This window comes from Lodderomyces beijingensis (assembly GCF_963989305.1).
Source record: "Lodderomyces beijingensis strain CBS 14171 genome assembly, chromosome: 3".
Classification (NCBI taxonomy): domain Eukaryota; kingdom Fungi; phylum Ascomycota; class Pichiomycetes; order Serinales; family Debaryomycetaceae; genus Lodderomyces; species Lodderomyces beijingensis.
In genome coordinates, this window is record NC_089972.1 from 611975 (window position 1) to 635397 (window position 23423).

General features: G+C 44.3%; 9 protein-coding genes across 9 annotated transcripts; 5 read left to right on the forward strand and 4 right to left on the reverse strand. All coding sequences in view use genetic code 12, as the record gives it.

The window, feature by feature from the left end:
• Positions 1-1250: 1250 nt before the first annotated feature.
• LODBEIA_P23480 (uncharacterized protein) lies at positions 1251-4277 on the reverse strand (the record flags this gene model as incomplete). Its single annotated transcript, XM_066972337.1, has 1 exon — positions 1251-4277. The coding sequence occupies one exon, from the start codon at positions 4275-4277 to the stop codon at positions 1251-1253; it is 3027 nt and encodes a 1008-aa protein (XP_066829286.1).
• Positions 4278-5535: 1258 nt separating this feature from the next.
• On the reverse strand, positions 5536-6081 carry LODBEIA_P23490 (uncharacterized protein; the record flags this gene model as incomplete). Its single annotated transcript, XM_066972338.1, has 1 exon — positions 5536-6081. One exon carries the CDS (start codon positions 6079-6081, stop codon positions 5536-5538), a length of 546 nt encoding a protein of 181 aa, XP_066829287.1.
• A 1164-nt stretch (positions 6082-7245) lies between these two features.
• LODBEIA_P23500 (uncharacterized protein) lies at positions 7246-11229 on the forward strand (the record flags this gene model as incomplete). Its single annotated transcript, XM_066972340.1, has 1 exon — positions 7246-11229. One exon carries the CDS (start codon positions 7246-7248, stop codon positions 11227-11229), a length of 3984 nt encoding a protein of 1327 aa, XP_066829288.1.
• A 976-nt stretch (positions 11230-12205) lies between these two features.
• Positions 12206-13360, forward strand: LODBEIA_P23510 (uncharacterized protein; the record flags this gene model as incomplete). Its single annotated transcript, XM_066972341.1, has 2 exons — positions 12206-12237; positions 12373-13360. 2 exons carry the CDS (start codon positions 12206-12208, stop codon positions 13358-13360), a joined length of 1020 nt encoding a protein of 339 aa, XP_066829289.1.
• Positions 13361-14381: 1021 nt separating this feature from the next.
• Positions 14382-15038, forward strand: LODBEIA_P23520 (60S ribosomal uL6 domain-containing protein; the record flags this gene model as incomplete). The annotated part of the gene is made up of 1 exon (XM_066972342.1): positions 14382-15038. The coding sequence occupies one exon, from the start codon at positions 14382-14384 to the stop codon at positions 15036-15038; it is 657 nt and encodes a 218-aa protein (XP_066829290.1).
• Positions 15039-15488: 450 nt separating this feature from the next.
• On the forward strand, positions 15489-16564 carry LODBEIA_P23530 (uncharacterized protein; the record flags this gene model as incomplete). Its single annotated transcript, XM_066972343.1, has 2 exons — positions 15489-15638; positions 15728-16564. The coding sequence occupies 2 exons, from the start codon at positions 15489-15491 to the stop codon at positions 16562-16564; spliced, it is 987 nt and encodes a 328-aa protein (XP_066829291.1).
• Positions 16565-17535: 971 nt separating this feature from the next.
• On the forward strand, positions 17536-18249 carry LODBEIA_P23540 (uncharacterized protein; the record flags this gene model as incomplete). The annotated part of the gene is made up of 1 exon (XM_066972344.1): positions 17536-18249. One exon carries the CDS (start codon positions 17536-17538, stop codon positions 18247-18249), a length of 714 nt encoding a protein of 237 aa, XP_066829292.1.
• Positions 18250-18311: 62 nt separating this feature from the next.
• LODBEIA_P23550 (uncharacterized protein) lies at positions 18312-20579 on the reverse strand (the record flags this gene model as incomplete). The annotated part of the gene is made up of 1 exon (XM_066972345.1): positions 18312-20579. The coding sequence occupies one exon, from the start codon at positions 20577-20579 to the stop codon at positions 18312-18314; it is 2268 nt and encodes a 755-aa protein (XP_066829293.1).
• A 989-nt stretch (positions 20580-21568) lies between these two features.
• On the reverse strand, positions 21569-23134 carry LODBEIA_P23560 (uncharacterized protein; the record flags this gene model as incomplete). The annotated part of the gene is made up of 2 exons (XM_066972346.1): positions 21569-23014; positions 23093-23134. The coding sequence occupies 2 exons, from the start codon at positions 23132-23134 to the stop codon at positions 21569-21571; spliced, it is 1488 nt and encodes a 495-aa protein (XP_066829294.1).
• Between the last annotated feature and the right edge of the window lie 289 nt (positions 23135-23423).

Consider the following 23423-nt stretch of genomic DNA (forward strand, 5'->3'; position numbering starts at 1 on the left):
GCGCTCCGCGAAGCAGAGTCCGAGTTATATTATACTACTCGCTAGCCACCCGCACCGGCATGGATGCAATATTATCTGGAGCTGAAGCCACAAGAACAGCAGGAATACTCCGCGTTTCAAAAAGAGATTATATATTTTTTTTTCGGCATCGATTTCTTCCATTTGTCTTTCCCCATCTCCCTCCCCCATCCGCACCGTCAACCTCTCCATCTTTATCTGTCTCAAGCGGTTGTAGACCTAGCAACTCCGTATAAACATAGCCGAACTTGACATCAGATGATTTCTTTCGTTCTTATTTTTTACATCAAAGGCATCTTGGTGATGGAAACTTCCACTGTCGAATGTGATGTGGTGTGATGTGACTAATGGCAGCTAAGCTTTTATCGATTACAAATTTTCAAGCTGACCCGGGTAAACTCATACCAGATGCGAAAAAGAAAATGGGGGCCGCTGTCGCTGTCGCTTTTGTGGTTCGTTACGGGGTCCACCGAGATCCGATCCATGCACGGGCCGAACCCACTTTAGTCAAAAAAAACAGTATTTGCATGGGTTTGAAGCATGGACTAAAGTTGAAGCCTCGAGGGATGTATTCTCAGCTCGGGAAAAAGAATTTGGGGGTGAGGGGATCAGCGAGCGCTGTTTCTTTTTTTTGTTTTTCTCAATTTTCAAGGTTCGAGATGACCACTTTTGGCTAGTTGATGCTAGCTGCCTCTAGAAGTGGAGATGTAAAGCTTGACCTTTTGTCATGCGCGAGGGGACTCTGACTTGAGTATCGGCACGTGGAGTCCGGAGGCAAAGCGTGTTTGAAACTTGCAGCTTGACCAGGGCACATCGCGCTCGATTTGATCTTGTTTTTTTTTTTTTGTTTATTGCCGATGTTGGTTTGTCGCCGTATTGCCTTGTTACTATTGTGCCGACCTCACCATCGCATGGAATTCGCTTTTTCCATGCCAATTTTTCATCGCGCGCCCCGAGACACCCCTAAACTACAACCCCAAAGGTTCATTTTCAAAATTTATGATAAAATAGTTCTATTGACCATGTGGATTCCACCTACAAACTCAACTCCCAAAACACCTCTCTCTCCCTCCCCCATCTCTTCATCTCTCCATATCTCTTTCTTCCGTTCTCTCGTTTCTAAATAATTTAATCTAAACAAAGGGTAAAAAAAAAAAAAAATGTCCTTGGTGTTTTCTGTTTTCTGTTTTCTGTTGTCCCCCCGTTTTTTTTTTTGGTTTCTTTCCTTTGATCTACTGGAAAACTTCCTCCAAAATTTCCTCTTCTTCAGCCAAGTGCATGGCCTTGGAACCAGCAGCAACGGAAGCACTTGGGTCTCTACCAGCATACCTGATCCTCAAGTCTTTGTAGTTGTCAGTTTCCTTCAAAGTCGATTCAACTCTAGGTGCAATGAACGACCAAGCTCCCATGTTTAATGGCTCCTCTTGAGCCCAAACCAAGTCTTCAAGGTTTGGATACTCGTTGAGGGCATCGCGCAACTGAGCAAATGGGAAAGGGTTCAATTGTTCAATCTTGATGAATGCAGTAGACTTGTCATCCAATTGCTGTCTCTTCTTGTGCAAGGTGGCATAGACTTGGCCCGTCATCAAGACAACTCTCTTGACCTCGGACTTGTCGCCCAAAACATCTTCAATGATCCACTGGAAGGTAGAGTCACCTGAGAAGTCTTTCAAGTCGGATCTGGCCAATGGCAGACGCAACAACGATTTGGAAAAGAACAAAATCAATGGCTTTCTAAATTGTCTGTGCATTTGACGACGCAACAAGTGGAAAATGTTGGCCGGGGTTGTTGGGTAAGCAACTTGCATGTTACAGTCTTGGTGTTGACGTTCCAATTTCTCGGGAGTTGGGAAGTAACGTGGATCTTCGTTGGTCAATTGCAAGTATCTTTCAATTCTTCCCGAGGAGTGCTCGGGACCTTGACCATCGTAACCGTGGGGCAATGACAAAACAATACCTGATCTCTGCTTCCATTTCGATTCAGCACCAGCGATAAACTGATCGATAATGACTTGTGCCGTGTTGGCGAAATCACCAAACTGCGCTTCCCATTCAACTAAAGCATCAGGGGAGGTTAATGAGTAACCGTACTCAAAACCCAAGACACCATACTCGGACAAGGACGAGTTGGATATGCTAAAGACACCTTGCTCTTCACTCAAGTTTGACAAGGGTGTCCATGTGCTTTCCGACTTTTGGTCGTGCAAGACGGCGTGTCTTTGTGAGAAAGTACCTCTTTCGACATCTTGACCCGATACCCTAACGTGGTAGCCTTCGAGGGCCAACGATCCGTATGCAAGAGCCTCACCGGTGGCGTAGTCAATACCTTCACCAGTCTCAACGGTTTTCTTTCTTTGGTTCAAGATACGTTTCAAGTTTCTGTGGAGTTCGAACCCTTCGGGTACTTCAGAAATGGCAACACCAATCTTTTTCAAAGTTTCTTCGTCAACGCCAGTTGGGTAGTGTGGCAACACTTCGGTGGCCAATTCCTTTGGCGATTTAAAGTCCTCCCATGGGGTAGTCAACCATTCTCTAGAAGTTGGCTCATAGTCCTTGGCCTTGGAGAAGGATTCTTCCAAAATATTCCAAACCCACTTCTTGTGCTCTTCAATGTCTTCTGCAGTGAAAGAGCCTTCATCAATCAACTGCTTGGCGTAAATGTCAATCACCGATTTCTTGTCGGCGATTTCCTTATACATCAATGGCTGAGTGAATGAGGGCTGGTCGGTTTCATTGTGACCGTGTTTTCTGTAACCAACGACATCAATGATGCAGTCAGTGTGCCAAGTGGCTCTCCACTCGGCCGCCAAGTTAAACACAAAAGTACAAGCTTCAACATCGTCAGCGTTAACGTGGAAAATTGGCGCATTGATACTCTTGGCAATGTCAGATGGGTACAAAGTGGATCTGGCAAATCTTGGATCGGTGGTGAAACCGATTTGGTTATTAACGATAACATGGATGGTACCACCAGTAGAGTAGGCTGGCAAGTTTGCGAACCCCATAGTTTCGTAAACGACACCTTGGGCTGCAAAAGCGGCATCACCATGGAGCAAGACAGACATGGCCTTTTTAAAGTCGCCCACATCGTTTTTAAACTGCTGGATGGCACGCGTCTTACCCAAGACAACACCATCTTCTGCTTCCAAATGCGAAGGGTTTGCAACCAAGGACAAGTTGACGTGTTTACCTGAAGTGGTTGGTCTAGCATAGTTCATACCCAAGTGGTACTTGACATCACCTGAACCTTCGTCAAACTCTCTCGAGCCGGAAAACTCGGAAAAGATTGATTCATTTGGCTTACGCACGACATTCGACAACATGTTCAATCTACCTCTGTGGGGCATACCAATAACAATGTCCTCGACACCGTACTCAACCGAGGTGTCAATCAAGGCCTTCATAGCTGGCACGGTGGCTTCACAACCTTCCAAACCAAATCTCTTGTCATTGGCAAATTTCGTCGACAAGAATGATTCAAACGAGGTGGCCCAGATCAAACGGTCCAAGATTTGTCTCTTTTGGTCAGTAGAGTATTTAAAAGGCTGGGGGATCTCTATTCTCTCTCTCAACCAGTCGCATTGCTCCTTGGATGGAATGTGGACGTATTCAACACCATATGAAGAGCAGTACAAGTCTTCGCACGTCTTGATGATCTCCCTCAAGGTCATGGTCTTCTTGTCGCCCTGGGCAAATCTGGGCAAGATACCGGGCCCCAAGGTGATTTCCTTATCCAAGTCCTTTTCCGTGAACCCGTAAAAGTCCAAGGTCAATTCTTTGGGCGTGGCCGAGCTATCGCCAAACGAAATGCCCAAGGGGTCAATCTTGGCCTTTTGGTGTCCTCGAACCTGATACGCTCTCACCAACAATTGCACCTTCAAATGGGTGACAACGTCCTGGTTCCCAACGGACGAGCCGGGCACAAACCCGGCTGCTCCTCCCGAGACGGTTGGAACCAATGTTGGGGGCGCTTGGAACGCCTTGGATGGCTCGACACTGTCGTTTTCAATGTTCTTGAAATAGGCGTTCCACGAGGCGTGCACGCTGGCGGGGTCCTCCCTCCAGGCCTGGTACATCTCGTCGACATAATTGGAGTTGTTGCCCTGCAAAAAGGTGTCGGTGGCAAAGCCCCGCTTGCTCTCCAACAAAACGGTTGCCGTCTTTGCTGCTGGAATTAGCCTAAGAGCGCGGGCATTGCTCAACGTTGGCGATTTCAAAAACTGCGTGCGTGGAACTGCACTTTTAAAAGCTCTAAGCATGGTCGAAAACAAAAAAAAAAAAAACTGGTATCACCCTCTTTTTATCCTACCAGTGCTGCTGTGTGTAGATAGGTCCCTCTTGAAAATGATTTGGTTGGAACCAATGTAGAGTGTTTTGAAAGAAAAAAAGAGGAAAAATCGGAACTGAATTATTGGTGCAATAAAGCCAATAAAAAAAAAAAAAAATTTATAAATCTGCAACAACAACCTTCTAAAGTTGCAATGGCGGGGGAGAGAGTTTATGTGGGCACCCATCTTATCCCGGGGATCATTGCATGCACCCACCGGGAGGCATCACGCAAAGGACGTAGAGAATAGTGACGGCTTCTCTCAACCATTGGTGACCCAAAGTCTCAGTAGAGCTAGAGGACGGAGTCGTTTGTTCTGCAAAAGTTCAGGCACGGGGGTTGGTCTTCTCTAAAAAGGTTAAGCTCGGGGTCAGTCTGTCTTCGGCTCGGGGCTAACCGTGTCAGATGCTGGTCCGAGAGTCGACCCATACAGCGAGATGACACACAGATGGTGTTTGTCATCTTGACACCAACTGCCCCGTATCTGGCAGCAGTCACAGGCACCACTTATATCAGTCACCTGGGCCCTGTCCTTCCATTGGGGCTACATCATTCGTCTTACCCCAGCCCCATCTTCGATGGAAAAGAGAAAGCGACGGTTTTCCCCCGGCTCGCACGTGACTCTTGAACTCCGGGGCGAAAAAAACAACAGTTATCGCATTTATTACAACCTGCCCACAAGGGTTGTTTCATAGGTCAGTTGCGGATTTGACACATTTTTCTACGTCATCCTTGCCCCTAAGTTTCAAGAGGATGTGTGGTGTGTAGAAAAGCGTGTTTTACTGTCTGGTGGAGCTGTGGACGAAAATATATACCAAACACCCACCGAGTCGAGGGTGCAACACTCTTGAAGCGAACCAGTCTGCGGGAACATACGCACACACACACACCACTTGTTCGCGTTGCTACTTACTTGCTAGTGGGCCCACTGGGTGGGCGCCATGCCCGTCGCCCCAGCTTGTTCTAAAAGATGGAGGAAAAAAGCCAGTGTATGAAGTAGGTGTGAGCTGCGAAAAGTTGAAAACTCTTGCCGTTGTTTTTTTAATCTATTTACATACATTACCAGAGTTCCTCAATCTCTCCCCTCTTTGCCATATCTCAGCGGATCCGACTTGTCAGCTCCCATACAATTGATTCTCAAGACATAACTTATCCTTAGCACAAAAAAACAAAAACCCCGCCGAGCAGGATCAAAGGAATTCTTTTGCTTTTCTTCTGAAAGCGTTGCAATCTCTCAACCACTGTCTATAGTCCTTCAACGAGTAGATCCTTTCACCGTAGTAGTCGGGGATTGGATTCGAGAAACTTTGACTAGACGGATCGGGTCTCTTGTTCTTCAATCTCGATAGGAAGAAACTATTCTTTGCGTCATACTGGCGCAACCTGGACTTGTTCATGACTTGAAACACAAACTGCCCAATAAACGGTCCAACCAAATACCCGGCAAACCCGCCAAGAATAACAGCACCGCCCATAACCATGATGGGGTCAAATCCCATTATAGGTTTCTCGACATCGATTTCGATGTTGCCCAAGTAGCCAAGTGTGAGAAGTGATCCTCCAATACCAGTGAAAATCCCACTCACGAAATTGATTCTGTTATTCTGCTTCTTCAACTGGAAATAGTCTGCCCACGAAAACGGAGTTGTTCCTGAGGCTGATGACGACGAGGAATTGAACCTTACTCTGGGAACACTTTTGAGCAATCCTCTTTTGTATAATCCTAACGCAAGCATGGAGTAAATTACTTGTTATCGCTACAAATATGAATAGGTATATATGGGCCTCAAATGTGGATTTCGTTTGTTTTATTTGGTTTTTTTTTTCCTTTGGGCAAGTATGATCCGTGTACTTGAGTGTTTTCCGATTATCGTCATTTCGAACCAAGTTTGTTGGTTCTCTCTTTTTTTTTTTTTTTTTCCCATCACGTAAATGAATTGGAAATTCTTGCAGCTTCTGCCTACGCCGTGCTTTAAACACCTGCTATGAACAACATCCGTGCTCTTTTCTGATTTCTAGCTGGCACAACCAGACCTGTTGGGAACGCAGCTATCTACAGAACAGAAAAGATGAATGGATAATAGGGGCAGCGCAAGCCGTCCAACGGGGTTTATTCCGGGAAAAGGGGGTGGGTTGTCAAAAGTGCGTATATTTTTGCAACACAATTTTTCGGACTCGCCAGAGAAAACTAGAACGTGGAAACACGCAACCATGGAACCAGATATAGAAAGAAAAAGAGGACAGATCAAATTAGACTCGCCCATTGACTCCAAAAACAGCTCCAACTTGAGACTGGGAGTCCCTTGCCGTTGTTGTGGATCAATATACTCCTTTGGCCCTACTTCCCTGCTGCTCCTGGGAGGGTCGTGTGACGCGTCACAACAAAATTTGGCTGCCACTCTCCGGCAACGAGAGCAGGCCAAAATAAATAAAGCAGAAAAAAAAAAAAAAACAACTGGTTGTATGATGAACAAAACATTTAACATTACACAGTGAGACTGGTGGGAAAAACTTAATCAAATAAATATCGGGTATCAAATCAATCAGGATCAGGTCCAGACACGGCTAGAATCCATTGCATAAGGGTGCACTCACAACTTTCACAACTTCGGGCCAGCCTCAAAACTCCTAGGCGGGGAAAGTCTAGTAGCAGTCGCAACAGCAGCAGCAGAAGTAGCGGCGTCACATCAACAGGATAAGCCACAAATCTTCGATTTCAAACTTCATCGACAATCATTCGCAGAAAATACGCTGGTTTATCTAGTCGGCAGCCTCGTCTATTCTTTATTTCTCCTAGATTCTGCCTAGGCGGGTACTTTCAACCTTGAACACGTTGTTAAACACAAACAAAAAAAGAGCAAGAAAGAACGCATATTTATAGAGAGTCAAGATACCAAAAGATGAACGGCAGTGTGGCTACAGCAAATGGCCATGGAACCGTACCTTCTGACAGGGCGAACGCCGTGGGACAGGTTGGTGCATTATCGGGCCGGTTCAAGCTTCCCACTACTAGAAACGACTTGGGTGAGTTGTTAAACACATATTATAGACTTTTAGCAGACTCAAGGAAACACAGGGAAGCCTTGGAAGATAAGTTGGAAGGCGAAGGAGAAGCAGCAGCAGCAGCAGCAGCAGCAGCAGTAGCAGCAGCGGCGGCAGCGTCGCGTTATCCGGATTACAATGCGCAGCCAAAGAGGGAAATCGAGATCCTCTTGTCTGAAATAAGCTCGGACCAAGCGACTTTTGAAGAGGAGAAAAAACTGTTTTTCGATGACTTGCTATCTGAAAAGCAAGCACTGGAACTGGATGAGCTGCTAGACATTGGACTTTTTCAAAATCAGGTGGCAGGATTCTCGTTGTTGTCAAAGGACTTTGATTTGCCAGAGTCCTTACAAAGGCAATTTCAAGAGGCATCACAACCTGCTGCCACCAATGAGTCACGGGTCGAGGCGTTGATTAACGAACTTTCCAACATTAGCGCCGACTTTGAAACAAGAGCAGGCCAAGCAGGAGTTATCCCACTCTCGAACTTGTTGACAAAGGATGCGAGATTTGCTTCGCTAGGGAACTACTATGTTGAAAAAGTCATTACAAACAAGATTTCGCAAAGATTAAAGGAGATTGAAAGTCTACCTGCCAACTTGGGAACATTCAACGGCGGCAGCGGTTTTGACGAGTTCAAAATCAAATCTTTGATAGAGTTGAAGGGGCTCAGGCTACTTAGCAAGCAGAAGCAGCTCAAACACACCATATTATCGCATGAGGCACAGCAAGTGAAATACTTGCATCCACATTTGAAGGATTTCCCGCTTTGTTTGCTGGAAAAGAGATCATTTAGTTTAAGACCAAAAGTAGAGCAGCTTAATCCTCAGCTATTGGCATTCCAATTGGAAGAATTGAAAAAGCAAGAAGCCAAAGAGTTGAAGCGCCAGTTACATATTCACAAAGTTGACCAAATCTTGGAGAGTACAACTGAAATGAACAACAAGAAAATCGCCGTGGACCTCTACCGGAGTCTTCACTTGGTCAAGCAAATCAACAATTTCCATCAAGTTGTCGAAAAGGAAGAAGGCAAGAAACTGGAAAAGAATGCCAAGCAAAGATTGCAAGCATTGCGTGCAAACGACGAAGAAGCTTACTTTAAGTTGTTGGATGAAACCAAGGATCACAGAATTACGCATCTCTTGAAGCAAACCAACCAATTTTTGGACTCATTGACTGAACAAGTTAGAGCGCAACAGACGGAGGCCAATAATGGGTCAATTACAACTACGACTACTACTACTCCCCGCAGCGGGAGTCCGGAAACTTTGGCTACTCCTGGTCATGTTACTGAAGGCGAAGAGCAGCAACGTGGTGATAGCAAGGAAGAGTTGCGGGAAAAGACAAACTACTACGAAGTTGCTCATAGGGTGAAGGAAACAATTGATGAACAGCCTACCATCTTGGTAGGTGGTACCCTAAAGGAGTACCAAATGAAAGGTTTGGAGTGGATGGTGTCGCTCTACAATAACAATTTGAACGGTATCTTGGCCGATGAGATGGGGTTGGGTAAAACCATCCAGTCGATATCACTCGTGACCCACCTTATCGAAAAAAAGCACGAGACTAAATTCTTGGTGATTGTGCCACTTTCAACAATCACCAATTGGACATTGGAATTTGAGAAATGGGCACCTTCGGTTAAAGTCATTGTTTATAAAGGATCGCAACAACAAAGAAAATCGATGCAGTCTGAGATTAGATTTGGCAATTTCCAAGTTATGCTCACCACTTATGAATACGTCATTCGAGAACGCCCTTTGTTATCGAAATTCCACTACTCGCATATGATCATCGATGAAGGCCACAGAATGAAGAATGCCAACTCGAAATTGTCTCAGACTTTGAGACAGTTTTACAAAACCAAGAATAGATTGATCTTGACGGGTACCCCCTTGCAGAACAACTTGCCCGAATTGTGGGCCTTGTTGAACTTTGTCTTGCCCAAGATTTTCAACTCGGTCAAGTCCTTTGACGAGTGGTTCAATACTCCATTTGCCAATACTGGTGCTCAAGAAAAAATTGAATTGACAGAAGAAGAATCTTTATTGGTCATTCGGAGATTGCATCAAGTGTTGCGACCATTTTTGTTGAGACGGTTAAAGAAAGATGTCGAGAAGGATCTACCGGACAAGGTTGAAAAAGTGTTGAAATGTAACTTGTCCGGGTTGCAATACGTTTTATACCAACAAATGTTGAAACACAATGCGCTATTTGTTGGGGCAGAAGTCGGAGGTGCCAAGAGCGGTATCAAGGGTTTGAACAATAAGATTATGCAGTTGCGGAAAATCTGTAACCACCCTTTTGTTTTCGAAGAAGTTGAAGCAGTGTTGAACTCGCTGAAGTTGACAAATGAACTAATCTGGAGAACAAGTGGTAAGTTTGAGTTGTTGGGCCGTATTTTGCCCAAGTTTAAAGCAACGGGCCACCGTGTTTTGATGTTTTTCCAAATGACCCAAATCATGGATATCATGGAGGATTATCTTCGTTTTCTCGATATGAAGTACATGAGGTTGGACGGATCAACAAAAGCCGATGAGCGTCAGGATATGTTGAAAGAATTCAACGCTCCCAACTCGGACTATTTCTGTTTCCTTTTGTCTACGCGTGCTGGTGGATTAGGTTTGAATTTGCAAACTGCTGATACTGTCATCATTTTTGATACCGATTGGAATCCACACCAGGATTTGCAAGCGCAGGATCGTGCTCATAGAATTGGACAGAAGAATGAAGTGAGGATATTGAGATTGATCACTAATGATTCGGTGGAGGAAATGATATTAGAAAGAGCACATCAAAAGTTGGAAATTGATGGTAAAGTTATCCAGGCTGGTAAGTTTGATAACAAATCTACAGCCGAGGAGCAAGAAGCCTTTTTGAAGCGGTTGTTGGAGGCTGATGCCAATGGTGGTGACAATGACGAGAATGATTCGCTTGATGACGAAGAATTGAACGAGATCTTGGCCAGATCAGACGAGGAAAAAGAACTCTTTACCGCGATGGACAAAAAGAGAGAAGCAGAAGACCCATTTAGGGGCCGCAGATTGATTGAAAAAGATGAATTGCCTTCCATTTTCACTGAAGACATATCGCACCATTTCGAGAGAGACACTGCCGATTTGGGTAGAATGAGAGAGAAGAAGAAGGTTATCTACGATGATGGGTTGAGCGAAGCACAGTGGCTCAAGGCGATGGACGACGATAACGATACAGTAGAAGCTGCAGTGGAACGGAGATTGGCCAGAATCAATGCGAGAAAGAGAAACAAAGCGAAAAGAGAAGGTCTTTTAATTGAAGAAATCAACGATGACGATGTTGGTGAAGAAGACGATGAGGACTTTGAAGTCTCCGAGCAGCCAAGAAAAAGACAACGTCGATCGCAAACTCCGGCAACTGCTCCCGATGTTGATGGTGCTGATGATGATGTTGATGATGATGATGCTCCCGCTGCCGATGCTGCCTCGGATGAAGAAATGGAAGATGGTGCCGTTAACGACGTCAATGATGAAAACATTGCCTCTGACGGCTTGGAGGCTCGCTGTTTGCGGGTTATTGATGAGATTCTCGAATTGAGAGATGAAAATGATGGTCATAACGTTAGTGAGATATTCCAAAAACTACCGAGCAGGAAATTGTATCCCGATTACTACCAAATTATTAAAAAACCCATTGCTATTAACCAAATTAAAAAAGCGATTAACAATGAAAAATACTCATCATTTAAAAATTTCCTTGACGATCTAAGACAAATGTGTTTGAATGCTAAAACTTATAACGAGGAAGGTTCGTTTGTTTATTCCGATGCTTTAGTGATTGAAAATTTACTTGATCTGAAGCAGTAGATGGAAAGAAAGAAAAATAACAACAAAAAAATTAAAAAAAAAATTAAAAACATAAATTAAAATGAAAATTGTCACACTTGATGATGTGACGTCCCCTGTAATTTTATATAGAAATAACGAAAAAATTGACTTTATTTCATCCTGTCAAAGATTTTGGAAGAAACAGGTCCTTGCGTTTAGTGCAGCAAGAGTCCCATACAGGGCTCTTATGAGCTTGCAACAAGGTTTCAGCATTGGGCACCAATCAGGTGGATGCTATAACGGATTAGCAATCCAAAAGCGTTGCAAAGTGTCAAGCATATTGGCTTTGTGTAATACGACGCATGAAGCGCAAGTTTTAAACTCCATGATTGCGCCTGATGGATCTCTGAGCGACCCCTCCCCCCCCCTTAAAATCGTTGAACCTTCTCCTCTCCATCCTCTCATTCCCCAGAAGTACTATCAACGAAGGTTCAAAAACGGGCATTTTCACTCAATGCCGGCTAGGCACATTGGAGGTGAATAACGCGATCTCCGCAGCTGATCCTTTGGTAACTCGGTTTTTTCTATTGCATGAGATTTCATCGTGTGGCTGCAATTTCTTCTGGAAAGTGGCCTTGCAATAGTAGCAAGCATAAAAAACTAGTGAAATCGGTCGAACGAAATTTCTTTCTATGGTCTTCCAGCCTCGATGAAAGCGTACCCAAAAAAAAAAACAAAAAAATTAATAACAGCAAGTGAATCACGAGATAAACCTATATGCCATGTGGTGCTCGTGGCTCCATGCTCAATTGCTTAAATTATCATAGTAAGCTGGTACTTTCTTTTGGTGGAGGAAAATGCCAATAAAACTGTACGGGAATTCTCCTTATCCCACTTCTACCCGATCCTATTTATCCATATTTAAACATTGGAATGTCGTCGAATTAATTTGCGAATTCAGGAACCCACTTGCGTACTTATAACACACAACCGCGCAGGCCTACTACTATTTACTATGAGCACAGCTGCGACTCAAACGGTTGGAAAGTACGTAAGTTTATTTGTTTCCCACACCCAAATCTTGAAAGCAGGACTGTTCTTGACGAGACAATTGCGGTCCGTGACGATGACGACGAAAAGAAAACATCAACAACACCAACAAAGTGCTAACTTTAGTATCAGCAGTTCCAACAACGCAGCCGAACAGATACCTCAACTGCATAAAAAGCTCAAGTTTGCTTCAGCTCCAGCGGGGCCAACTTCCGATTTCCATATCAAAGTCGCCAAGGTACCCGAAGGTAAGAACTTTAAAAGCTATCTTGAAGTTTACAACGACATTGCGACTAAACTAGCTGAGTTTCCCAAATACGACGAAAACGATGGCTATTATGCCATATTGGTGAGATTGGCGTGGCACACGAGCGGCACATACTCCAAGGGGGACAACAGCGGCGGCTCATACGGCGGCACCATGATTTATCCGCCCGAGGAAATGGACTTTCAAAATAAAGGATTGGAAGTCGCTAGATCCTTCTTGGACCAATTCCAAGCTAAATACCCTTGGATCTCGAGGGGCGACTTGTGGACTTTGGGCGGCGTGTGCGCGGTTCAAGAATGTGGCGGACCCAAGATTGAGTGGGCCCCCGGTAGAGTCAATGACAACAAGGGGGTGTTTGTGCCTCCCAATGGCAGGATCCCCGATGGTGGCGGCGATGGTGCGTACGTCCGCAAGACTTTTTCGAGAATTGGATTCAATGACCGCGATACCGTTGCGTTGATTGGCGCGCATGTCCTTGGCAGATGCCATGTTCACAGGTCGGGTTACGATGGGCCTTGGGGCGATGACGTGAACCGATTCACTAATGATTTCTTCCAGAGATTATTGCAGAAATGGCACGTTAAGAATTGGTCGGGGCGCAAGCAATATGAAGATGACGCTACGAACAAGTACATGATGTTGCCTACTGACTATTCGTTGAAGCAAGAAGATTATTTTAGAAAGTATGTGGAGATTTATGCTAAGGACAAGAAACAGTGGTTTGATGATTTCGCTCCGGCTTTTGCCAGATTGCTTGCTTTGGGGATCACCTATCCTGAAGGTACCGAGGCTATGGTTTTCCCAACTTTGGAGGATCAAGTGGGCGATCCAGAAATCTGGACCGACGACTAGTAAGATATTTATTGTATATCAATATAAACTCATCATACTCTCTCTCGTTTGTTATTAAAGTTGCAATAAAATATGGCAAGACTTTTAAAATCTGCCGTTGATCTGAGGAAAAGATTATACGGCAGCATGTCTTGTCAATCCGACTTTTCTTCTAATTTGGTAAGATTTACCGCCAACTATGTAGAGTAAAAGTTTCACTGAAATGTTTCCAAAACTGACTTTGATTGTGCATGTGGGACCTCCCTTCGAAATGTGTCCGTTTGCTGCAGTTGCAAAAAAAAAATACTGATCACAGTCGTTGGTGATGCAAGGGAGTAGTGAAACGACGCCGCTTAAAACTCGCATGGGTTTTAACATCCTCATATAATCCAAGAGCCTGTATTACAAGGCAGTAATGTCAACAGTAGCAGCAGCTGAAACAACAATTGTGCCGTCTTCAAGTGTAAAAACTAGATATCAGGAAAGAACTGAGATTCAAAACCTTTACTTAAGAGGTTTTTGATAGTTTTCTGTCAATTCAAATCTGCAAAGACTTTTATCTACGAATTTCACACCAAATTTTGCATCAGTTCTGAGAGAAACACATGAAATCGCGTCAAAAATTCAAACAAAACCAAGAGAACCACAGCACCCCCTCGACATGACAGCGTACTTACAAGCATGGATATAGTGCTAAGTGTTTTTAATTCCAAGAATAGAATCTGCCACCTCTAGCCAGTTGCCATGATTCTCATTGCCTGTTTTATTAGTATATAAAGATAAAATAGTCGACAAGTCCTTTCAAATTGAAACCTCCTCCGCGGACAGACCTCTGAAGTACGCCAATGGCATACAAGACTAGGTGACAGCTACTGTAGCACCCCATCAGCTTGTTATAGAGCGAGTTGCTGTGATGTTTTTAGCCTGTCTTAACCCCTGCCATAGGGTCAATAGCCGTATTAGGGCTCTAGCCCTAATTTTTTTTTCCTCCAACCTCACTAATAAAGACAGTGCGCATTTTCACGCTGAATAGTTTGCATTAATGGAACAGAAAAATATCAAAATTAATTTTTCACCTCCAGGCTCCTACTTTCTTCAGCTCATCAAGTCCAAAAATACAAGAATGAAGTACATCCAAACCGATCAAATCTTAGATATCCCAGAGGGTGTTACCGTTGACATCAGGGCCAGAGTCATCAAAGTTGTTGGCCCAAGAGGCGAATTGACCAAGAACTTGAAACACATTGATGTTACCTATTCCAAGATCTCCAACAGAGCCATCAAGATTACTGTCCACAACGGTGACAGAAAACACGTTGCTGCTTTGAGAACCGTCAAGTCTTTGATTGCCAACTTGATCACCGGTGTCACCAAGGGTTACAAGTACAAGATGAGGTTTGTCTATGCGCATTTCCCAATCAATGTCAACATTGTTGACCAAGACGGATCCAAGTTTGTTGAAATCAGAAACTTTTTGGGTGAAAAGAGAGTGAGACAAATCAAGATCACCGAAGGTGTCACCATGGACTTGTCCAGTGCTCAAAAGGATGAGTTGATTGTCACCGGTAACTCATTGGAAGACGTTTCTCAAAACTGTGCTGATATCCAACAAATCTGCCGTGTCAGAAACAAGGATATCCGTAAGTTCTTGGATGGTATCTACGTTTCCGAAAAGGGTACCATTGTTGAAGACATATAAAGAGATTAGCAAAAAGATGAGAAGATTTTCTTCTTGATAATGCCATGTCAAATTAATTTTACGTTTTTTTTTGCATCATTACAATTTGAATTTTGCTGTGTCTGTATAGGTTGATGTGTTTCTTGGGTTCATGTTTTATTATTTTAACTGGGTGTTTTGTTTTGCAAAATCATTGGACTCAGTCCTTCGTGGATCGTTACCGAGCTTAATGATAATAAAGAGCCACTTACGATCACACAACTTTCATCTCTATATCTTGCGAAATCTCTAACTCTAAATTCTAACATATCCCTCGATCTCGGACTCACACTGTTGATTCAAATGGCCGAACTTGAATGTCATCGCTGGATGATTATTGAAGTGAAAGTGATTTGGTTCTACTCAGTGGCTCTGATTTAGCCAGCTAGGCCACGTGGTGGGTTTTTGCATGGAAACGCATAAATTCCACTGATGGGACTGGAACCGGACCAACTTTTTTCATGCAGTTTGGACCAGAAGGTTTTGACCCTGCAAGGCTTTACCCGCCCTCTTCTTCCTTTCCCAGCAACCACGCAGATGAAAGTAGCCTTTCTAGGACCAGAAGGCACATATACGCATCAAGTACGTTCAGCAGCCGAGCCCTCAACCGTAACTAGCCCAATATTTCACGAAAAGGGATAAATTTGACTAACCTTTTCCAAATCTTGCAGGCGGTACTACAGCAATTTCATCCCAATGTTGAAATTTCACCCAAGAAATCTATAGGAGAATGCTTCGAAGCCATAGATTCACAGACAGTCGACTATGCCGTGGTACCATTTGAGAACTCGACAAACGGCCAAGTGGTCTTTACATACGACTTATTGCGAGATTGGTTTCTTGATCCGCAAAAATCTTGCAATTTCCGCATCGTGGGAGAACAGTTTGTGTCGATTCATCATAATTTACTTAGCCACGGCAGCAACATCGAAGCAATTGAAACGATATATTCACATCCACAAGTATGGACGCAGGTTTCTAAATTCTTAAAACTGCTCAGTTCTAAATGTACTCGCCTTGATACCGCGTCTACTTCACAGGCTGCCGAGTTGGCTAGTCGGGACAAACTGGGGAAAATTGCAGCTATTTCTTCCATGATGAGCGCCAGATTGTACCAGGTGCCTATTTTGCGAGAAGGAGTAGAGGATAACGTCGACAATACCACGAGGTTCCTCGTGCTTGGCTACGACACCCCGCCTAGATACGATAGACGAAAAGAAGGAGAGGAAGAGAACAGAGAGCGAGTTACCTCGTTGATGTTCACTTTACCTAATGACAACCCGGGAGCTTTATGCGATGTTTTGGTCAAGTTCAAAAAGCATGGGATAAATCTCACTTCAATAAACTCCAGACCTGCTAATTTGGAAAACTGGCAATACGTTTTCTTTGTTGAGACATCGGGGATCGACAACGGTGAAGCTCTTCACGACATTCAACAATCTTGCCTAACTTTTATAGACCTTGGAACATTTGACAGGAACTGGCGATATAATAGCAAAAAATATTGATAGACTTGTGAATATATTTATGTGTCAACATTGAAGATTATATTACCTAGTAGATGATGATGATAACCATATAGAAGTTTGCAACTTCTTTCCAACCCTTCCCCACCGTTCCCTCCGTCACCCGTCACCCGTCCTCTGTCACCTTTCATCCCTCTCTCTCTCTCTCTCTCTCTCCATTCTAGATGCAAATTAAAGAAAACCAACTTAGTTTTACTTTCCAAATTTCTGGTAAACCCATTCTGTATTATCCAAAGGACAAGCATTCCTAGTCTTTAGCCATCTCTTGATGCAGTGCAAATGGAAAGCATGATTACACATTCCCCAAGCTGCAATGCACTCGTCTCCTCCGTTGGCAATTGCATTTGGCTGACATTCAATACAGGGCTCCATTAGATGGTTTCTGCATATGGCACAGTTTTCAATTTGTATATCTATGATCGTGTTAGCAGAGTCCTTCGTTTCCACATTGTAAATTCATGAGTGTAGCAACAATTGAAGTTGCAAGTGATACATACCCCAGGACCAGAAAGCCACAGCCGTCCATTTCTTGACTTCAAACTTCGGCTTGTTCGTCTTGGAAACTTCTGAATCTTTCAGCTGTTCTTCAACTTCTGCAGAAAAATAATAGATGATTTGTTAGTATTGAGATGTTTCTTTTCTGTTTCCTTCTTCTTCTTGATCAAAAACTTACCGTCTACGTCCATTCGGTCTTCCTCTGCCATTTGTTATGTCTGTATATGCAAATATATCGATGCGGATAAGGAGATTATAGTTACGGTTGTGGTTATGCCTGTAAGAGAGGTGATTAGTAAAGGTGGTTTCGCCTGTCATTTCAAACTTCATGATATCGCGCGCGCGGGCACCTTGAAAACTTCAAGGAACTTGAAGTGGAAAGGCTTAGGGAGATTGCAAATTTCAAGACATCAGCCTCACGAGGTTCCCCTATTCTCTCGATTCTCAGCAAAAAGGCAATGTCGAATGAAGATGATCTAATATCTTCACTTTATCCACCGCCACCTCCGTTCGTAAAGTTTTTCACTGAGGAAAATCTCGCGAAATTGCAGGAATGGAAAGACCAACAATCACAACAACAACAAGAAGAAGATCCCGATGACAAAAAGGATGGGTCGAGCGTGCCGCCTAAAGAACTACAATTTCTAGTTCCACCGGCAAAACCAGCAGGCACACAATATCGCGGTTACGGAAACATATGGTCCTTCGAAGACAAACTACCGAACCTCAAGGACACGCAATGGACCCAACTTTATCAAGACGACGCGAGCCTAACTTCCGAATCCAAGATCCAGGAACTCCACAAGATCATGGACTCACTCTTGCTCAATTTCTTGGACTTGGTGGGATTGCTCAGTGTCGATCCGGGGAAATTCGAGCCGAAAATACAAGATATCAGTTTATTGTTGATTAATTTCAATCACTTGTTGAACACGTATCGGCCTCATCAGAGCCGCGAGAGTTTGATTATGCTACTAAAGAAGCAAATCGGGGATAAGCAAAGGGAAATTGAGGAAGTTGATCGGGTATGCGGTGATGTGCGGAGTAAAATTAAGAGTTTGGTCGCGGACGTGGCCATGGACGCTGTTTCTGAGCCCGAGATTGAAGCGAGGGAAGAAGTTGAAGAGATTAAACGTACTGATGTTGTAAGTGATTTTTTACAGAGTCTATAATGTATGCAAAGAGAGACAGAAAGAGTATGTATGCGGGGATAAGCAGACGTGTGTACAAAAACTTAAAACAAATCTAATAGATCATTGCTTGTGCTCTTTTGGTTGTTGCCGTTGTTACCATTGGGGTTAGTGTTGTTGTTGGCGGTGGCGGTGGTGGTGTTGCTGCTGTTGTTGGTATTGTTGGACGGCTGTTTCGGTGCGCTGTTGAAAAGTTCCAAAATGTCGATATTGGTCGAGGCGGGTTTACTCGAGTTTCCAACAGGTGTACTAAACAAGTCATTCAAATCACTCAACAAGTCATTGACTCCGCCGTCGCTCTTTGAGCCTGACCCACTGTCCAAACTGAATCCATTCTCTTCCTCATCTTCATCATCGTCAAAGTTCAACAAGTCTTCGTTTCTCGAGCTGCTGTCGATGATTTCTTGCTTTGCAGCCGTAGTGAGCTCATCCATCTCACCTTTCTTTTTACCAATAGGGACCCGTTTATATGCTTTTGGATCGATAAAGTTTTTGGCTGGTTTGTAGTAGACGGATGACAATGTTGACAATTCCCGCATCAAGGTCTCCAAGAGTTGCGGATTGAAACTGGAGATGGTGGATTCGATCGGCGGGAGTTTTGTCAAAATAATCTTCTTCTGCAATGACTCCGAGGTGGATGACGAAAGCAATCTCCAGTAGATGTAGGCCTTGTCTCTAACATCGGCATTCTCACACTCCTTTGTGGCAAGTTCCAAGATTTTCTGAAGCAAGGGAGCATATTGTTTACCCGGCATCTCAAGATTAATCTTGACAATGGTGGTCAAGATGTTCAATTGCAAAAGCGAGTCATAGTCCAAGAACCCATTGATTAAAGATTGTAGCTTCTCATGCAAATTAGTAAAGTATTTGGGGTACTGTCCCAACACCCACACGAATCCAGCCAAGGCATCATTATTGTCCAACTCCGTAGCGCGGCTGGAGATTATCGGTATAATCAATGACGCAATGTCGCCCTTTCCTGGGTATCTCCGCAAAACATTGATCAATTGGATAACCGATTCGTTTACAATCAAATCTCCTCCTCTTTGGTCAATCATGTCGTTTAAAAGGTTAACTGCCTTGATCGCCGAGCCACTAAGTTTAATCGCTACTGCTCCAATCGACTTGATTGCCTTTGCCACTAACGCAGGCTCAAATTCCATAGCATATTCCCTCAACTCTCCCAACAACAACTCGCAATTGCTTTCATTCGCGAGCCTCACCATGATTTCCAATTTCTCCAACTTCAAATATAGCGGATCGGAGTACTTGATGAAAAACACTCTCAATTCCTTGGACAAGATGTTGGGGTATTTTTCCAAGATGATTCGAATGTTTTTCAATCCGACGTATTGCGCCTCGGGGATCGAGGAGCTGACCAAGGAGACCAAAGGTGCTGATAATTTCTTCAAAACCGATTGTCTTTGTGCTGTTACCGGGATATTTTCAATGTGGCACAAGATGGCCTTTATGGAGCTCAATACAACCGAAGGATTAACATGCTGCAACTGCGGTATCACTCTTTCAACAATGTGGTTCGCCTCGTCTGGTTTTCCAGCGGTATCGTATTCAGTCAACGTGGTCAAGATGGTGATTCGGCCCCATTCCGTGCACTCATTCAAACACAACAACAAGCTTCTAATAACTTCGCCATTGAGTTCCAAAATTGTCAAATTCGGGTCATCGTTCAAGTCTCGAATTTCGTACAAGGCATTTATGGAATTTGCAACAACCATGGGGTTGGCATCGGACATGAGCTTTTTCAAATCGTCCAAGAAGCCAAATTCGACGCAAAGTTCCGGGTTGAGATCAAACAACTTGGCGACACATATAGCTGCTGTTTTCCGAACATAGGGGTTTTCATCCTTCAAAGTTCTGGCCAATGGTATTTCCATGTAGTCCACCATCTTGGCCACCCGAATGCACCCCATGGTTCTGATCGCCAAGGCTCTGACCAAAGGGTTGGGGTCCTCGGTGTCCTGAACAAACGTATTGACTGCCAAGATGCACAACTCAGGATGGGTTTTGGCGTAGTTCATCAAGTACAAGTAAACCAACTTCTTCTGTTCCAAGTCATACGTTGCTATATTCTTCAAGACATCCGGGAACAACGACGAGACGTCTTTGCCCACTGTCATGGCCTGGATCACTCTTTGAATGGCATCTTTCCGTTCATGCTTGTATTGCGACACCAACCCATTTTTCAATTCAAAAGTTTCTCCCTTTTTGGGCCCCGATAGAAACTTGCGGAGCTTCCTCTCCACCAAGCTATTGACCTTGTAAAAGTTTTTATTTAGCGACTTTGTATTCATCCCGGTGTGTCCTGGTTGTGTGAATCCGTATGTTGCAATTGATTCAGAACGCTCACCTAAAGTAAACAACACACCTAATACTTGCTGGGTCCAGTGTCGTGAGGCAATGTCGCGACATCTACCAGCACACAACAGAGTAACGACGACGATGATCTTCATCATGTTGAACCAACCAAATACACATTTCAACCCAGAGAGCAGACCAGAGTTTTACACTTTCATAAAGAAAACAAAACGTAATAGACATAGATTTTGGATAGCTAGCCTAAAAAATATAAATGGCCCTATCTACTTTTCATCCTTGATTCCACAGATGGCACGGCCCATGTAATAAAGCGGAGCAATAGTGGCAACAGTGAACAAAGCATAGAATGGGTAAACGAGCATAGCAGACTGCTTTCCTCTCAACCAAAGTGGCTTTGGTGTGGTCTGGTAACGTTGTTGTAACTCAATAATTCTTTGCGGGTTCATTTCTCAACTCTTTTTTTTTCTGGATTGGTGTTTCTTCGTAGAATAGCTCTTGACGTCGTAGGATTCCTTGGTCGCACTTGATAACTGAGGAGGAAAAGGTTCAATTGGTTCTGGAAAACTTGCGTGGAATCGTTTCGTTGAAGAAAGTTGCTTGGTTCGAGTTTTCTAGGTCGGATGATTTTTTTTTTGTCCACTCTCATTGGTAATAGCGGAAGTTGATCACGTGCACACCACTTGTGCCAGTGGATGATACATGGAGATCCCCACACTGAGAAGTAAAACCATCCAGTCCAGGAAAAGGTTCACTTCCAGCTGAAAGCATGTTGTCAAGCACATGTTAAACCTACTCTACTACAAATCAAAACGAAGCTAGCTAGAAAAAAAAACAAAATCCCAGTATATTTTTATGTATAGACACATCAGCACCCCAAAAAACATGTCTATTAAAACCAAGCCCACCCCCAAAATTTTAAACAGGAAACTGTTCCCCCCCCCTTTTATTTTCCCCTCTGTGAAGATCACCAAGCTTCATTCTCCGACTCATAGAAAGATTGTTCATCAAGACCTTCTTCGTAGTCACTAGCACCGCCATGATTGCCACGAGGATGGTACTCCGGAGCAACAAAGCTTGCAGAGTCACTTCTAGCTCGTCTAGGACCCCAATCGCTATCATAGTAGTGCATTTCCCCTTCACTGTCATCATAAGTTTCGTCGTGGCTCGCCTCTTGTAAATCGACATTTCTACCGTCATGGAACTCAGCTAGTGCGTCGCTCAATGATTCGGAATCGTAACCAGCTGATTGGTCGTCGTATGCGGGCAAGTGGATACTCACGTCATCCTCGTCGTCATCGCCATCACCATCTGCATCTTCGTCGTCGTCATCATCATCTGCATCGTCGTCATCTTCATCGTCCACCTCATCCACCTCATCCAAGTCGTCCTCATTATCCGAGCTCATTCTCATGCGTAGTCTCGCGATAAGTCCAGTGTCACGCGCGGGTTGTCGTGGATTGCCCTCGTCTTGTTCATCGTCGTCTTCATCTTCGCTTAATCGGACCGCGTGCAGTCGCACGTAGTCTCTAACCAAGTGACTGTTGCTAGAAGATGCACTTTCAAAGCCACTCCAGTCTTCAGCAGGGGAGAATCTAGCTCGCGCAGCGTCCTCGTCGGATGAAAGAACGTCGATCCTCGCCATCTCTTCATCGTCGCCCAGATCGACATCAACTTCAAACGAGCTGTCACCAACTCCGCCACCGCCAGCATTCCTATTGTTACCAGTACCGCTACCGCTACCACTACCACTACCACTTCCTCGGCCTCGGCCCCGGCCGCTGGTGCGGTGACGACGATCGGATTCGCGCAAGATTTCCTCAGCGGTGCGAGTATCAATAAAGCTATCATCGGAGTCATATGCATCCAGCGAAGCCTCGACACCACGGCTCGTGCGAACATCTTCATAATATTCATCCTCGTCTTCGCCTTCGCCGTCACTATCCTGCGGTATTCGGAACCTTCGTCCACAATGCAAGCACACCGACCCGTGAGCTTCCCAATGGCAATGGCCGCACCTGGGAACGCCGTCCGACGTGTCAATCAACGTCAGCGTCGTGTTTTCAAATATCCCCCCGTATAGTTTCTTTGTTTGCGCGTGCTTGGTATATTCCAGGATATACTCCGCTGTTCGAGCCGCTAGCAGGTTCGCGGGGTCAGTCGTGTTCTCCACAGATAGATCAATTATCGTCTTGCATATTTCATTGAGTTTCAAGTTCAATGCGGGCTTCATCTCGACTCGATGCCGGCATGTGGGGCAGTTGACCTTGTTCTTGAACCACTGGTTTATGCATCCATAGCAGTATGTATGGCCGCATTCACTCGTCACTGGGATAATCATTATATCGGAACATATCGAGCATTCTAAAGCCGTTGAGATTTTGGAAAGGGCGCTGGTGGCTAACGCATGATCCTAGAACACGGAGTGTTAGCTTTCAAATGGAATCCAAAAAAAAGAAAAAAAAAGTGGATTCGAGACGTCGGTACATACTAGCCTATCCCATGGCGCATCGCTCAGTGCAAGACCATCCATTGTTGACGTTGGTGTGGTCTTCTCGTGCTGTCTTTGGGGGGATCTCTCTCGCAAGTGGTTTTCGCATATGGAATTATCTTCATGAACCTAAAAAAAAATAGTTGTAAATTCCCAATTTGGGTTATCTCGTGCGCGTTGAAATTGTTTTGCATCCACCACCAACCAGGAGTTTTTCAATCAGGGATCGTATCTTCAATGCATGGTTATCTTGAAAACTATATAGATGCTATTTGTGAGAGAGATTACCAAACTCTCATGGTCTATGTAGTGTCCGGACTCGTCACGTCAT